The following is a 17,809-nucleotide window of genomic DNA, read 5'->3' on the forward strand; positions in this document are numbered from 1 at the left end:
TGCAACACATTCCAGTATTTTGTTATTAAGGTCATTTCCTGAGGGGGAAAAAAAATAATCTAAAAACTAATAGTGTGACCCTTCTTAGATTTATGGTGGATTGAAGGACAGGAGAGCAAATTAAGGAATTTTCCCCACCTCCTGTCCTCACTGTAAATTTCCAGGACAGACATTAGGTGCTGATCTAGAAAATGGGAAGAAGCAGCAGAAAACAAAATGGGAAGGTGCTGAAGAGCCACAAAAAAATCTGCTTCTTCTAAATACCACAGATCTAGGATCTGTGAAGATGATAGATGGATTGACCTTGTACACTGCAGCAGATTGTCTTGACTAATTAAAGTAACTCTTTATTACAATGTCTTTGAAATCATCCAAGAATGGTCCAATTTTCAAACTTCATTTACTCTACTGTTTGTACCCATGCATTATCTATTAAAGGTGCGTTTTAGAGTTGATGTTAATAATAAATTGATCCTCTTACATACATCATGATGTTCTACATTAGCATTTGTTTACATTTCAGTATATTCTGAGATGGTCTATCTAATATCCATGCCCTCTATTTCAAAAATCCAACAGTAAAAAAACCCCAACAAACTCTTTGGAGTTCAATGTAGTGCTTTTAATTGGTTTGTGTTAGTGGAATTGTGATTCAGTTCGCAAGCACTTGTTAGCATCATGCATCGATTATCTCTGAACCTGCTATATTTTCTTTGCCATTATACTAGAGATCTAGGACTCCAGTGCTTTCCTTTCCTGGTGAATTGATTAATGTGGGCTTATACTGCTTTAAAAACACTTTGTTCTTCTCATTAATCATTTTAATTTTCTAGTTTTTAAGGTTTAAATGCTCACTTTAAAAAGTAGATCTATCTGCTTCTAAATTACTTCTCTGTTTTTATGTGTTTTCTTGTTATCTGTAATGAATATGAATAAATTAATATGGAGTAATTCTGATAACAGGTAAGCCTATAGGGCCTAGTCCAACCAAACTGAACAGTGGAATTACATGTTAGAGGCGTACACGTTAGTGAGAAAATCACAATGCAGATGGATTGAGAGAGATTTGTCAGAAGATGATACAATTTTTTTAGAACTTTGGGGATTATCTATGTAGGTTTTGAACCTAATTCTGTTTACACTATTTCACATCTAGGAAAACTGAGTTGTAAAAACCCTGATACTAATATAAAAGAGCAAAGATTTAGTATGATCTTTTGTTGCATTCTGCGTGAAGCATTAATTTGGTAAGAGATTAATCCCCTTGCACTCTACCTGGTCTTCAGAGATTAGAGGGACTGGGGTGGCTGGACTTAACTCTTAATAGGCATGCTGATTATTGCTAGAGGGGGCTGTCCTGGACCACCCACTCCGATATTTGATGTTCAAGACACCCATGGGCTTAAAGTAAGGTGACATAACACCAAACAATCGATTAAAAAATTTATTAAAAGCAGAAGCTATATTTTAACAGAAGCCAATTAAACCTTTTAAAGCTAATCAAACCCCATTAAAGCTCTGTAAACAGTTATCAATAGTGGATAGTAAACCCTGTTATTTTAAAAAAGGGCTGAATGGCCTGTAACATATATGAAAGGGAGAGAAAGAGTGAAAAACAGAGGGAGAGATCTAGATTATCACCATGGGTTCCAACAACGTCTCCAGTCCAGTTCCTGGTCTTGTCGGTGATGGTGGTGGGTGCACACTGAGGTACAACTTGCTGTCCCTTAGATACGCTGGCTCATTTGCATGTGAGGTGGGAGGACACAGGCTCCCTTGTACTCACTTACATGTGAAGCGGGGAAAAGGGTGGGCTTTGCTGGACTCATTTACAAGCGAGGTGAGGGAGGGCAGTGTTTTAGTCTCCGCCTTTAGTCTCACTTCCTACGCTAGTTACAGTCATGCTCCTTGAGGATGCTCAACTTCTGTAACTCCTGATCTTCTGCACAGGCACCACTGAGGGGATTGTGAAGCCCCTTCCCCACATAAACTCTGTGACTTGTTTTGGCCAGGAACATGGAACCACGCACCCTCCTACATGCCCCAGGTGCCAGGCAGAAGCTGCCCACACCCGTGAGATGCGCAGCCACAGCGTTTGAGGCATTAACTCTTTCAGTCTCTCACATCTTTTGCTTTTCCTATTATTTGGTATCACATTTGCATATATGTTGAATAACACCAGGCAGGAAGACTTACACAGAAACAGACGCTTGAAGCGTTGTGTGTCAGCTAATAACACTGTTGTCAAGTCACACATCATTATAATTCATATCAAAGGCAGTGGTCAGAGTTCATTATTGCAGTTTGAGTTCTCATAGTCTAGTCATGTACTGACTGTAATACTAATCACCATTTTTAATGTAAAACGCAACTCCTTAGTGTTACATTTTATAAAAGTTCCCCTTTAGTAAAGAAATTAGCTATTAACCTTAAACCTGTAATTTTGTTTCGTCTTTTGTGTTGCTGATCAAGTGCTGAATGTCTAAGCTTTAAAAATGAGGCTACAATTTGATGTTACTGTTAAGTCAGTTATTGAAAAATGTCATATTGTAAGGTTCACATATTTCCTCTCAATGTAAAGCACTAAACAGGAGAAAACACCATTCATTCTTGGTTATTTTTACTTTCAATAGTTAATTTTTGCCATTATGAATATAAATAGCAAATAAAAAATATGCAGCTAATAAGGAAGGGTCAGCTGGTCAGGGTACTACAGTTAGAGTTGCAGACTAGAATGAATCCAGTTCTGCCACAAATCCCCTGTTCAGCATGAAGCAAATCTACACATTGTCTTGTGTTCAACAGTAGGTGCTGAGAGAAGATTATAGGAAGAAGACAAGCGAGTGGCAATACTTTTTGCAGGCTTCCTCAGCCTCCTTGAGTTGTTTTTCAGAAACCATGTAAGATGTGGTGTTCTGTAGAAAGCAGCTGTTGATGAGTAATTTTTCATTTCATTTACATGGATTCAAATATATATTTGACAAATAACTGTCAGCATCAATAGTTATTCCATAGCATAATCACCTGCATATGAAGATTTATCAACCTTAGGGGTTTTCTTTGCATTTCTTTACTTTGGCAATTGCCTCTTCATTTGATGCCATCAAGTTCTTACTGTGAAAAAGAAGCAAACAGTACTTCATAAATTTCTGACATACTGTCTCCTTTAGCTGTACTTTTTGCAATCTGAACAGTACTGCCTGCTTTTTTTAAGAGCCTTTAGTAGGGTTCCTTATAAAATAAATTTTGAAAGCTCAAAAATACTGTATCAATGAGCTCTCTTTGTCCAGACACAGACTGACTTTTTCAAAGATCTGTCATGGATTTGACATTTCATCCCTTTAAAATCAGTGTCTTGGTTCTTGCTCTGTGCGTGTCCACCAGTTCTGTTCTTCAGAACAGCTTGTCTTTGTTTGTTCTGCTTAGAATGTCTGTAATACCCAGATTTTCACCCTTTATCTGATTTTTCTCAAAAGTTAGTATCCAATAACATCACATTTTCTGTCTTTTAAATCTCTCCCATGAAAGCAGAGAGTTTTAAATAAGGTAACATACAGTTAACAGCTATTTTCTTCTCTAGTTCCTTTTGAAGTTTTGGGTGAGTGCTGTCTAGTCCTGGTGATTTGTCTGTTAGTTTTGTCTATAGCCTCTTTTACTTTTTTTACTATAGCCTCTTACTCTTTTACAGTTTACAAACTGACACCACAGTTTGAGACAGGTGACCATATAGAATCATGTAGGTTGGAAAAGACCCCTAAAATCATTGAATCCAACTGTAAACCTAGCACTAAACCTACCACTAAACCATGTCCCTAAGCACTACATTTGCATGTTTTTTTTAAATACCTCCAGGGATGGTGACTCAACCACTTCCCTGAGCAGCCTATTCTGATGCTTGACAACCCTTTCTGTGAAGGAATTTTTTCTAATATCCAATCCAAACCTCCCCTGGTGCAACTTGAGGACATTTTCTCTTGTCCTATCTCTTGTTACCTGGGAAAGGAGACCAACATCCATCTCTCTGCAACCCCCTTTCAGGTAGCTGTAGAGGGTGATAAGGTCTCCCCTGAGCCTCCTTTTCTCCAGGCTAAAATACCCCAGTTCCCTCAGCTGCTCATATGCATTCCCCACAAAGAAAAATGCTGCTGTTAGAACTTCTCCAAGCTAATTTATGATAAAAATGAATGTAAATATACTTTTCTTCCCATTGGGAACTTATAAATTGGTACCTTTACAGCAAGACAAAGTTTTACCAAAAAAAGATTGAAGCACTTTTTAAAAGGAATTTTTGCATAATTTACATATTTGTAAATTTTGTATGGTTGGTTGGGGTTTTTTTAGTACATAAATATCACCAGGAATTCAAGATTTCACTTGGTTAGATGATGAATTAAAAAAATAGGTGACAAAGTCATTCTTCCTTTTTGCTGTCTAATAAACCTCTAATTCTTTTTCTCTTCAGTAGGAGAGCTTCACAAAGAGAGGTTGGAGTGCAACCCTCTGTAGAGTGAACATAGCCTACTGACTAGCTAAATTTCCCCCACAGAGAGAAAGCTGAGGTTGAATAAGTAGTTTGGAACCTAGGTCTGTCTTGCACTTCTAAGGAAAACATTTGGTAACCATTAAAACAAAACACACCAAAACCCTAAACCGACCCTTTTTAAAAAGAAAAGAAACTGAGTAGTGCATGAGACTGTGAATTCTAAATGGGTATTGATTACTGAACCTGGAAGGTGAGAGAATTTTAGGCCTTCATATTGGCTAGAATGCCGAGATCCCTCCTCAGTGTTCTGAATATTGCAAATCTGATTTTAGGCCCATATTCTCTACATATATAGAGACATGCATCTACTTTTTATTATTAGAAATTCTAGGACGATGAGGACACCTCAATCCTCATGCAGATCCAACTCAGAAATGCTACTATTCCCAAATGTTCTCAATGTTTTCTTGCTCATGCTTTTCTTTGATAGGTAAATCGTATATTAGTTTCGTATGTTTTGTTGTTGTTGTTTTTTTTTTAATGGAGGAAATATTCAGAGAACTGAAAGATAACCTTGCTATATTGTAACACTGAGTGATGGTGTTCTAACTGCTTACAGTTTTATTAAATGAATATAGATAAGGTTGTTTCGTAGCTTTGTAGTAAATAATTATTAAAAATAATTTTTTTTAAGCTTCATTTTTATCTAGATTTTTGTTTTGCAGATAAGGATGTATTTGCCCTTGTGTCCTCTTTCTTTCTGTAACAGAAAATAGGTTTGGATTTTTAGCAAGTTCCAAAATATTTACCAGTCTATTCCCTAGAGACTCTGCATAGAAAGAACAGTTAGAGGTAATCATACATGCAAGAACTGCAGTCTCTACACAAATTAAAATCTGAAATGTTGATCTTAATTTTCAATTCAGGTTTTAATCACGTTTTTGAATGGATGGCTTAAATTCACTTTAATGGCGCTCTTCTTCTTTAGATATTCCTTAATTATTTTTAAAATGTCTGAGATGCTTGTTTACAAGTGCTTCTGTGAAGAAAAGGTCTTGCTTTGTGGAAGGCTTACCAGCCTTCTTTTATATCTCTTTCAAACTTCTGCAATTTCTCAGAGATTGTGACAGCCTTTTTGTCATGTAGTAGAATGAAAGTTCATAGGAATTGAGAACACTTGAAATCAATGTTAGCTGACTGCCTGAAGAAGCAATCTCCAGTGTGTGAACTGGGACCTTTGCTTTCTCACTCACCCCCTGCCATTTATCCTTCATCAGCCATCTATCAATCCAAAGGTTGTTTTTGTTTTAAATTCAGTAAGAATTTTTTTTTTTTGCGGGGTGGTGTGTGTGTGTGTATGTGTATATATATATAATATAATAATAACATCTTGGTTGATGTAAAAGACTAATTGGAATCCTTATTCATGCAAATAGTTCTGCATAAACACTCTCAGGCATGAGAGTGTGTAGCTATAGAAGAGCAATATGAAGAAAAAGTTGCTTGGCATACTATTGTGTTTTTCATATCATAGAATCACAGAATATCTCATCTCAAGTTGGAAAGGACCCATAAGGAATATCAAGTCCAACTCCCTGCTGATTGCAGAACTACCTAAAACTAAATCATATGACTAAGAGCATATGACTAAAAGTTTTTTCAGAATTTTCTGAAGATTTTTCACACACCAGTTAAAATTATTTAGCAAATGATTTTATGTTTAAGGAATTGTAGCTACTTAGGGCTGAAATCTCAGTCAGACTTGACTTTAAAGTTATAAATACATAAATGCTTAAAAAAAATTAGAAAATAAAAAGGACTTGGAGAAGTATCTGAGGTATGGTTGAAATAATTTGTTTAACCAGCTATTGATTTACTTTAGACAATATTATAATTTTGTGAAACATCAAGATGTATTTTGTGCTAAATAGAAATCTGGAAATTAACTTATAAAAACTTTAATGCAATTTTAATTTAATAAAATGTTAAAAAGTAGCAGAACTGGAGAAAGGACTAACATTGTTGTGCTTCCTTGTCTTCAAACAAGTCTTTAAAACTCCAGAAAGAATGGAATTGGTTTTCTTATTTTCCAGTTGGATACAATAACAGTCTAAAATACACAATCACAACCTGGCAAAAACTTCAGAAAATATTAGTCTTCAAGCTTTAATAGCAACAGCATCAAAAAAGCTCTGCTAAAAAAAAATGGTTTAGGATCCTTAAAGGAAGTAAGATTTACTAGACTTTCATCAGTTCCATTTGTGATGATTAATGAATTTCATCCTTGAAGCTGAAAAATTTCTTGAGGTATAATACATCTTAAAACCAGTTTTAAAAGTAAGATACCATGATTGTATTAAAAAGCTTTTCAATTGTATCACTTCAGATGTTTCAGAAGATGAGTGGGTTTATCAGAAATTATAGTGATCACTTGACCATACTTGAAATTAATTGTGTTTTAATTCATCTGATATTGAAAGTTTATGAAGTATGATTAATTTAATAGACTGTCCAAGAGCCTGATTGCGAGATGTGTATTTTTAAAGATATGCATTTCTTTTCCACAGAACTCTTACTGATTATTAATTACATCACTAAGTCCTCATTGCTTTCTGTTCTGATAATGTGAACTCTTAATAAAATTTTATTGAGATGTTATTTTGTCTAGACTAAAAGATAGATATACTTCAGCAAAATATCAAAATTTGGAATGAATGATTGACATTCTTTGGTTCAGTTGAACCTTGTAACTGGAGTACTCACTAAATCACTTTGAATCAAATTGATCAGGGACTTGGAAATGAGTCTCCGAAGTCAGTCCTTAGTAGAAAGAACAATCATGCAGGTATTTCATCTAAGACTGGACACGTTGGTACAGTCCAGTGTTCCTTAATTTTTTTTCATAGTGAAGTAAAACTAATGTTAAAATGTGTTAAGACAATTTGAATAGAATAATTTTGAGTGTATTTGCAAACTGTGGTATAGATTCTCCTTACATTTTGGAAATTGTCCCTAAATGAAGCTTTTGTTTTCTAGTAAATTTTAATTTCTACAGTCATGTAGAGTTCAGAATACAGTTTTGATTGTTATGGAGAGTGAGAGGGGAAGAAATTAAAAATTGAATTAATCAAAGCTACAGTTAGTGTCAGTTTATGGCTTTGTAAATTAGTTTCTGTCATTTTCTGCAAGTTTATATCATATGTAAATCAATGCATAGTTTTCCTGTTTTAATTTCTTAGAGATAAGTGGAATAGAAAAATTATCAGCCATGTATCCATATGGAAACAAGTCACTGAACAAACTGAAATAAACTTTAAGTATTATCACTGGCAGTATTGAACTACAACTCACAACAGAACCAACTATACTTATTATATGTAGAAAGCTAGGGTGTGTATAAAAAAAAAGGTAAATACTTAATCTCAGGAGGAAGGTTGCTTTTTATTTTTTTTTAAATTCTGATGGTATTGGTCAACTAGGAATAGCCTGGCATATTACTTTACTTTATAGATCCTAGCACTTTGCAGATAGTCCGTTCAGAGAAGTTATTTGTCCTTTCTCGAGTGTAATCAGCAATGTGAATTGAAACACTATGGGCTTAAATCTCAAATTCTTGATGTTGGAGTGAATGAAAAAATTTTATGATCTCAGCAAGGAAGAAAATAGGAGACTATTGAAAATGGCTTGACTATGTATTTTTAATGTTTTAGACTAAATCAGTTGTTTTTCAAAGCTATAAGGAAGCATCAACTCAAAGGTTTCAAGAGACCATGAAGATAACACATAGTGGAAATATCAATATAAATTTTTCAAGCAAGATATCCCACAGGACTTAGTACTCAAGGCAAAGAAATACAGTTTTTAAAATCAGATATTTATTAGGGCCAAATTTCATGTAATTTCTGTTAAAAGTGAAGCAAAGATTTTTATACCCTAAAAAACAGGGAATGAATATAATTCCAATAAGGCAAAGTTTTTATGTTGCCACTGAGTGTGCAGAGAACAGTTGCAGAAGCTACGACTTTGTCAGAGAGCTTCAAACATTTTTGTTTATGACTATAACCCTTAGTGTCCCTCAAACTTTTGGTCATAATATTTTCTTGGTTTATACCATGTTGTAGGTCTGTAATAATTGGGGCTGATAACACATACAATTCACTTCTAATTAAAAAAATAAATATATAATTTTCATGTCAACTTGCAGTTACTGCTTCACTGACTGGGAATAATTTTGTATTATGATTTTGTATTAAAAAGGGGGACATTTTATTTTAGGATTGTTGGTTAGGTATTCTATACAACTTGTAAATAGGTAAGGAAAAATTGTAGGAAATAATGTGAAATTGGTAAAGCACAATACATAGTGATTTAGACATTTCGAAAGACAAATATTTCTATAAAAATATAAATTTTGAAGGTGGAATCTGGACAGGAATTGAAAATACAAACTGTTCTCCCTCAGTAAATTTGCTGAGACTGACAAAATGACAGGCATTGTGTTGACACCCTTCCAATAAATATGTGCAACAAACATTTTTTGAGCTTATGCTGGGACTGAAACTAAGACCCTTTCATTTCACCTCATTATTAGTGGAATAACATAATTGAATAACAGTTCAACTACAGATACATGATAAGTGTCCTGATTAATAGCAGATTTGTTTTTAATACAAATCTTCTTATTATACTTACTGAAAAATATTTTCCTTGAATTTCACATACTTTGACAGCTGTAGCAAATACTCAAGATATTTGAAAGAAGAAATATCCTACATCAGATTTTTTTCTTACAGTGGAGTTGTACAGCTTTTTGATGCTCAAATCTTGCTCCTTTGAGTTTATGAATAGCAGTCAGCCTTTCCTTGTTAGGTTTCCCATGTTCAGTATTAATTAAAAGGTCATAAAAACGCATAATCACAACTAATGATGATGTGTATATCTTTTACATACAGAACTTTATCATTGTGTTTATGTACCTTTTCTGCCTACTACAAAAAAAAGTAGAGCGTTAAATAAAAAATCTAATTATTCTATCAACATAATTTTCTGCCTGCAGAAACTTGAGAAGTCCTCTCTTCCTCCTTGCCCCTTGGGTCATTTGAAACATAAACTACAGTTGCTGAGAAGGCTTAGGAACTGGAATTGAAGAATAACTCTTTTCAAGAAAATTGACTTAAAAATAATTGGGATCCCTAAAGATAAGGTTGATAGATCTTCTCCCTGATGTATTTTGTGGTAGATACCATTGTAAATTGTGCCTTAGTATTTCTTAAAATCAATGGTAAGATCATTGTCTTTGCCTTTGAACAGCTACTGAAGGGCATGGTATGAAAGTGTGGCTGTAAGATGACTTTGAAACTTTTTAGTTCGGTGGTGGATCTTTATTTTTTGTGATTTGCCCAGAAATAGTAAATTTATGTCAACTCTTCTTTAGGTTATTCAAGGTGCCAATGGCCCTAAGAGTCTATTCCGACTTCGAAACTCATATTCCAAAGTTTCCTCACTCTGTAAAATTTATCAAGGAGTTTTGAGTTTAATATTTCCACCAAATTTCTGTCCTTCTATGCTCCTAAAATGGCATGAGGTTATGGATGTGTTGGCTGTTTTGTGTTCATTCTCTAGCCTTTATAGTAGCTTTTCAGTTTGAGAATACAAGCACTTGCATGCTTATGGGTTTAGGCTTTTTGTGAACTATCCAGACCAAAAATAGACATGAACAGCAGCAGACTGCAGTGCATCATGATATAAAGAGCATGTATTCTTAAGTAATTTGTCAGGGGTTAAAATCAGATTCCATTTGTGTATTAACCCCTGATTTTTATTGTGAGGTATGTCTTGCTTGTTTCATTGCTGTCCTTCTATAAAAGGTATTTATTCTGTATAATGAGAAGTGAAAGACTAATTAGTAGCATTTACTCCAAGTGTAGCACTCTGCAGCTTTTTTATAAAAACTTGTGATGATGATATAATATACTGATTTTTGAAACTGAATTAACTTAAAAGCACAAGTGACAGTGTTTTGGAAAATTCACTGCTCTGTATTTTTACAGAAGAATTTTTCCCTGTTTCTTTTATTTAGGGACCAGCTGCCACTGTAGGTATAGTCTACCTACAGGTAAATCCTACCTATAAAGGAGGAAAAGAGCAATCTGGATATGTAGAATTTATAGTTCTGTATTTTAGCAGAGAATTTGTTTTAAATTTTTTTTTAAAAATAAGAATGTCTAATTATTAGACAATTTTAATTAGAGCAATAGAATAGTGATCTTATTAAATTGCCTTCTCAGTGACAAAAGTATTATTGATTTCACTGGTTCCCCCCCCCCAACTTGGTATAATACCCAGTTTGAACACATACAACTGAAACATCTCATCAATTTTTCATGGGAGAAAGAGTTCTCTATAGGGAGCCAGTACAGATGTTCCTGATGCTCAGTAAGAAAGCAGTTAGTCTTATGCTTTCTCCTCAAGACTGCCTTCATTAGCATGTACTGTAATTATTCCCAAAATAAGTGAATACAAGGCATTGTAAATCCACACTCTGGTATAAGGTACTTCCATTTGTATGCAAGTGCTGGGACAGAGCACTTAAACTCTAAAACAGAAGCCCTGTTCTAAGGCTCTTCATAGTAGGAGCCTGGAATTGTTAAGGGATCACACCTGTACAAAAAGCCTTTGGTTTGATGCTCAGTGTCCTACAAGTAGGTTTGTGTTTTGCAAGAAGGCAGTTTAGGATATCTTAGAAAAACAAATCTTACATATATTTTGAAAGCAAAATTGCAGGCATAATCTCATGCTGAAAATTGTTAGTGTGTTAAAAAATCAGGTTGTACTGATGGCAAGTCTTATAAAATTGGATGACTAGTTATTTTGAGCCAGTGTTGCTTATCTGAATGTAGATTTAAATGAGAATCAGAGAATCATCTGTTGGAAAAGACCTTGAAGATCATCCAGTCCAACCACTAACCTAATATTGACAGTTCCCAATTACACCAGATCCCTTAGAGCTATGTCATCTCTACTCTTGAACACCTCCAGGGATGGGGATTCCACCACCTCCCTGGGCAGCCCATTCCAACACCCAACAACCCCTTCTGGAAAGAAATGCTTCCTAATATCCAGTCTAAACCTTCCCTGGTGCAACTTGAGGCCATTACCTCTTGTCCTATCACTTGTTACTTGATTCAAGAGACTCATCCCCAGCTCTCTGCACCCTCCTTTCAGGGAGCTGTAGAGGGCAATGACGTCTCCCCTCAGCCTCCTCTTCTCCAGACTAAACCCCCCCAGTTCCCTCAGCCGCTCCCCGTACGACCTGTGCTCCAGACCCTGCACCAGCTCCGTTGCCCTTCTCTGGACAGGCTCGAGTCATTCAATGTCCTTTTTGTAGTGAGGGGCCCAAAACTGAACACAGTCATCGAGGTGTGGCCTCACCAGTGCCGAGTCCAGGGGTCAGATCCCTTCCCTGTCCCTGCTGGCCACGCTATTGCTGACACAAGCCAGGATGCCATTGGCCTTCTTGGCCCCCTGGGCACACTGCTGGCTCCTGTTCAGCCGGCTGTCAATCAGCACCGCCAGGTCCCTCTCTGACTGGCAGCTCTCCAGCCACTCCTCCCCAAGCCTGTAGCGCTGCTGGGGGTTGTTGTGGCCCAAGGGCAGCCCCCGGCATTTGCCCTTAGTGAAACTCGCCCAGTTGGGCTCAGCCCATGGCTCCAGCCTGTCCAGGTCTCTCTGCAGAGCCTCCCTACCCTCGAGCAGATCAACACTCCCACCCAACTGGGTGTCATCTGCAAACTGACTGAGGGTGCACTCAATCCCCTCGTCCAGATCATCAATAAAGATGTTAAACAGGAGTGGCCCCAACATTGAGCCCTCAGGACACCACTTGTGACCGGCTGCCAACTGGATTTAACTCCGTTCACCACAACTCTTTGGGCCCAGCCATCCAGACAGTTTTTTACCCAGCAAAGCGTGTGCCCATCCAAGCCTCGAGCAGCCGGTTTCACCAGGAGAATGCTGTGGGAAATGGTGTCAAAGGCCTTACTAAAGTCAAGGTAGACAACATCCACAGCCTTTCCCTTATCCAATAAGCAGGTCGCCCTGTTGTAGAAGGAGTTCAGGTTTGTCAAGCAGGACCTGCCTTTCATAAACCCATGCTGACTGGGCGTGAGCATCTGGCTGTCCTTCATGTGTTGCGGATGGTACTCAGGATGAGCTGCTCCATCAGCTTCCTGGGCACCAAAGTCAAGCTGACAGGCCTGTAATTTCCCGGATCATCCTTCCAACCCTTCTTATATATGGGCATCACATTGGCCAGTTTCCAATCTGTCAGGACCTCCCCAGTCAGCCAGGACTGCTGGTAAATGATGGAAAGCAGCTTGGTGAGCACCCCAGCCAGCTCCTCCAGCACCCTCGGGTGTATCCTATCTGGTCCCATAGATGTGTGTGTCTGTGTGATGCAGCAGGTCACTGACTGTCTCCTCCTGGATTGTGGGGGGGTCATTCTCCCAGCCTCTGTCTTGTGGCTGAGGAGGCTGGATTCCCTCAGTACAACTAGTATTGTTATTAAAGACTGAGGCAAAGAAGACATTAAGCACCTCAGCCTTCTCCTCATCACTCATTGCCATGTTTCCTCCTGTGTGTAGCAGGGGATGGAGGCTCTCCCTGGTCTTTCTTTTGCTGTTGATGTATTTATAGAATAATTTCTTGTTGACAGCTGAAGCCAGATTAATTTCTAGCTGGGCTTTAGCCCTCCTGATTTCCACCCTGAATAGCCTCACAGCATCTTTGTAGTCATTCTGAGTGGCTAGTCCCTTCTTCCGAAGGCTGTAAACTCTCCTTTTCTCCCTGAGTTGCAGTTCTTCCCTGAGAAGAAAAGGCAAGTCCTTGATGTTTAGTATTATGATTTGCTTATGTGTATGATGATGATTCTGTATGTTTTCCAAATGGCATTGGATCTAATTTATTAGGAATTTTTTAAAAGTCTGAAAAGAACCAAACTACTTTTGATTTAGAATATGACCATTCTATGAAATCAATTCTATAGCTATATTCCTTTTTCACCTGCTTTGACACTTGCTTTGTAAAACTATGTAAGATAGCAGTGAAGAATGTGATATTGTCACTGTCTCTTGTGTACATATATGCAAATTTGGGATAAATCAGATTTAAGTTTTGTTTTAATACATTGCTTGATGTAACTCTAAGCTTTAGCTAAGTTATGTGTATAATTTTCTTTTAAGGCTTCAGATTTTTCTTGTTTCAGTCATAAAAATTTGCAGGTGATCTTTAAGAATACTCATATCGGCTCTAGTTTTGTCTTAGCTTATCTCAGCAGAATGTATCGGTGACTTTGTAGTGCTGTGACAATCAGTACTGCTTACAGTTTTTTAAACCATTTTTTTCAAATTTACTCTTTGCCACAAAAGCGTTTTTCTAGGTTTTGCCTTAAACTAGAGTTTCTTAGCTATTCTTGGTACTTGATTGTATTTTACTGCCAACATGTTCTCAGTTTAAATGCTGTTTACATATCAAAGTAAGCAGCTTTTGCTGGGATAAGTAATTCCAATATGCCCTAAGCATAAGAAGGTTTGTGCTGGCAAAATTGCATTTTGTCAGCATGATTGCTGTTACAGTGCTTGCTCTTTTTGGGAGTCTGTGGTGTTTAAATGACCTTTTTTACATTCAGTATTGTTATACCCACATCAGCAAAATTCTGTTTTACAGGCATGGTCTAAGCTTTTAATTTAACTGGTAGGTTTAGCCCTGGAAAATGAACCTCAATATAGTAACTCTTCCTGTCTGCAATCCTGGCACTCTCTTATGACCTGGCTGTGTCCAAGGTGCCCTAACTGTCTATTTAAGGGCTGTTAGATGGCACAGAGGAGAATTGCTTTCAGGTTCTCCTGAACTGTGTAGGGAACTTGTTGGGGATTCCATTGTATATGGATGGTTTTTTCATCAACTTAATAAGAACAGAAATTGTCCTTAAATTGAAACTTTTTAATGGAAATAATGAATTTCTTTCCTTATATAAACTCTTCTTTTTCTCTGTGAAGAAGTGTAACTACAACTAAAGTGTAACTTGTGCTTTTACACATTTTTGCATGCAAGAAAAAACGAACACGTTTGGTAACTAAGTCACAGCCTAGTTCAACATTAAACATGTTTATATAGGTGTATAAAATTATATTGTTTTGTTATGTTTTAAGCAATCCAGTGGTTGTGTTTTACTCGTCTGTAGGTCCATGTGCCAGTACTGTATAATGCAATAGATCTTCTTGTTAGGCCCCTCCTACCACCCCAACTTCCTACAGATTCTATATGGTCATCATTATTACATTTAGGTGAATGCAAGGATCAGAGAAGTAGGAAAACAATATGAAATACAAACCCATTATTTATACTTAATGTACATATCTGATTTCTAAGTATTTCTCAGTTCTTAATATATACGGTTGTTCTGTTAGCATGCCTTTCATTCCTTTTTTATATTTCCTTTACATAACTTGATTTCAGCTAATATGGACAACCAGGGCTCTGATAGGTGACACTAATCTTAAATTAAGCATGTTATGATTTTATGACCCTTGAATGTTTGTTCTAGCCCCCTTTCAATTTCTTCATTAAGTTCAAAGAAGGGAACATGCAATTCCTTTTATTGCTTCAGTTCACAGTCTAGTGCTTTAGCTTACGCTATCCATAAAAACAATACCTTCTTGTCTCTTCTTACTGGACGTGAATGAAAACTCTTATATGGAATCATGTGATTTTTATGAACATACGGGTTCTTTTTGACAAATAGTTTACCAAACAGAATTAATCTGGTTATTGTTATACCAGAAGTCAGTATAGGGTATTACACAGTAAAGCTTCAAACGTGGAACTAAATGCTTCTTTTAGTCAAATATAACTCCTGTTTATTCATAGAGAACTATATAATTTAACTGTGTTTTAACTGACATAATTCTTGAAAGACAATTTTGTAGGTGTTATATGCTGTGTTCCCACTTTTTCAGTTGTGCAAAAGCATCTGCCTCATGTTGAGCAGATAGCCATAGCAGGCATCTTCAAGACTTTCAGATGTGCTCTATGTGTTTGAGTTCTGCAGTTATTATATGGATTTCATAATACAATCTTACATTATTTCTGTATCACAAAGCTGAACCTACATATTTTTTATGAAGCACTTCAGTAATGTTACAAAGACATGAGAAAACATTTGAAACAGTTTGGTGTTCTCTGTGGTGAATAGGCATCTAGTACAGTGTGTAATGAAAAGGGACAATCATTCTTCAAATTAGTATAATACAGGGAAAAAGTATGAAAATATATAGTTTGTATGTCATTGTAGTGTTTGTGAGAGACATGCTTTACTAATAAATATGAAGTGGTTTGGGTTCTCAGAATAGAAAGGACTGCATTCATGTAAAGTATTACTGTTTTTTCAGAATAATATTCTTTCTTATAAGTATGTATATGCTGGTTTGTATCTGATTTTGAAATTCAGGAGAATATAGCTAAATTCTTTTGGGTAACCACTTTTCAGTATTGTCAAGAGAAGTGGCTGACAAATATATCCTATATTAATATGTTAAACCCAATAAGTTAGTTCGTGCTTTAAAAAACACAGCATATTTATAGTTTCACTATGTGTGCTGAGTCTGTTAATTCAAATTATTAATGGTCCACACTGTTTCATTTTATGTATAGTATTTATGGATTGTTATTAATCTCTGCCATTTAAAAATATTAATTTAATTATTGTTCCACTCATTTGAATCGCATCAGTGAAGGAGACCTAGAAGTAATTTCCAAAGCAGTATAACATTGCTGTTTCTATTTAATAGCTGAAGTGGAGCTCATTTTTGTAAAGAGCTAGTTAAAGACTGAGGTTCTGGGTCATGGATTTTGGCAACAGCTATTCTACTACTCTGCTCCTTTTGTGAGTTTAATGTATTAAATAAGAATTCACTTCCTCTCTTTTAAAATAAATCTTAAAATATGTTTTTACAGCCTTGTGGAAGAAATCCATCTTTTTCCAGTTCTTTTCCAAGTCATCTTGGTAAGAATAATTTTTTTCTTATATATATATTGTGATAGATAGATATCATATCTCCCACATCATGTCAAACTAGTAAGTTTCATTAGACATGTTGATAAAATAATACGTTGATAAAATGGAGTTGAACAGTCTATCAATACCAAAAAATCTAGTGTAAGAAGCCACTTATGTGGTTCTCACTATCTAATCTACATGTATAAAAAGTTTCTCTTATAAATACTTTTTTCTTTTTTGAACCAAATGAAACCCTGAAAAATCGAATTAATGAACTTGCTCCTTAATTAGAACTATATATTTTCCCAACCTAAGCAAGAAATGCTGAGGAACTTACATTTTATTTAACAGTGCAAAACCCGGGTTTGATACTGTTGACATGATAATGCCAATTTGCGCTATTTGCTTTTAGAATTTCTTTCTATGTAAAGTATCAAAGATATAATTTTGGTCACATGCTGAATTTCCATCCCGAAGTAGGATTTGTCACTTATGGAGATCATGAAAATTGTTGATGTTTTCGTGTCTCTGAAATGTTGCAAAACAAATATGTTAATGAAGAAGAAGCATCTGTAGGCTGGTTTGGAAGCTGGGTACTGTGCTGTCCACTAGCTTTCTCATTGCTAAATTCCACAGTCTCTTGTTTATTTTTTCAACCTTTTTGTTTATGAAGTTGTATCAGGTACATGTCCTGTCATGTAAGTATGCTCCTGATGAATACTAAATATGTGTTATAAATAAATATGCATAATATATGCAGTGCAGGCAGATTGATTATTTGGTTTTATATCATTCTTCAAATTCAATCTTACTCAGGGTAGATGATGTTCATAAATGTGATCTGAATCAACTTTGATATTCCTTTCTTGTGTTTAATTATTTTAGTCTTCGTTCTTCCTTTGCAGTGATTTATTTCACTGCCTATCATTTTAAATCTCTGTAATACCACATACCCAGATAAGCCCATTTTTATTAAAGTAACCTCTTTAGTGATGATAGATTTTTTCCACTAGCATACACAACACAGGCTTTATGATATTTTGTGTACATATATGCACAAATCTCTTATAATAAGTATTAAAAATAAAAACATTGTACAGTAGTTCATAGCTTTGACCTGGGATGAATACTGCTTTTATGTAGTAACAAAAGAGGAACACAGTAAAATATGGAATTCAGATGTTTCACGTTAATATCTTCAAATATCGAATTAATGTTGGAAATATCTCCCGGTGTTGGAATCTTGAAGTTTAAGTGCCCCCCCCCCAACT

At 36.0% G+C, this 17,809-nt stretch overlaps 1 protein-coding gene across 2 annotated transcripts in view; it reads left to right on the forward strand.

Annotated features, from left to right (window-relative positions):
• ULK4 (unc-51 like kinase 4) overlaps nucleotides 1-17,809 on the forward strand; it is a 249,423-nt gene that overhangs the window by 103,514 nt on the left and 128,100 nt on the right. For both annotated transcript variants that reach the window (XM_026843577.1, XM_026843576.1), the window contains exon 30: nucleotides 16,496-16,544. In XM_026843577.1, the coding sequence (XP_026699378.1) occupies nucleotides 16,496-16,544 (49 nt within the window). The remainder of the gene's footprint in view (nucleotides 1-16,495; nucleotides 16,545-17,809) is intronic.

The sequence above is a fragment of the Athene cunicularia genome (genome assembly GCF_003259725.1).
Source record: "Athene cunicularia isolate RWA chromosome 2 unlocalized genomic scaffold, athCun1 chr2_part1, whole genome shotgun sequence".
In the NCBI taxonomy this organism is placed as follows: domain Eukaryota; kingdom Metazoa; phylum Chordata; class Aves; order Strigiformes; family Strigidae; genus Athene; species Athene cunicularia.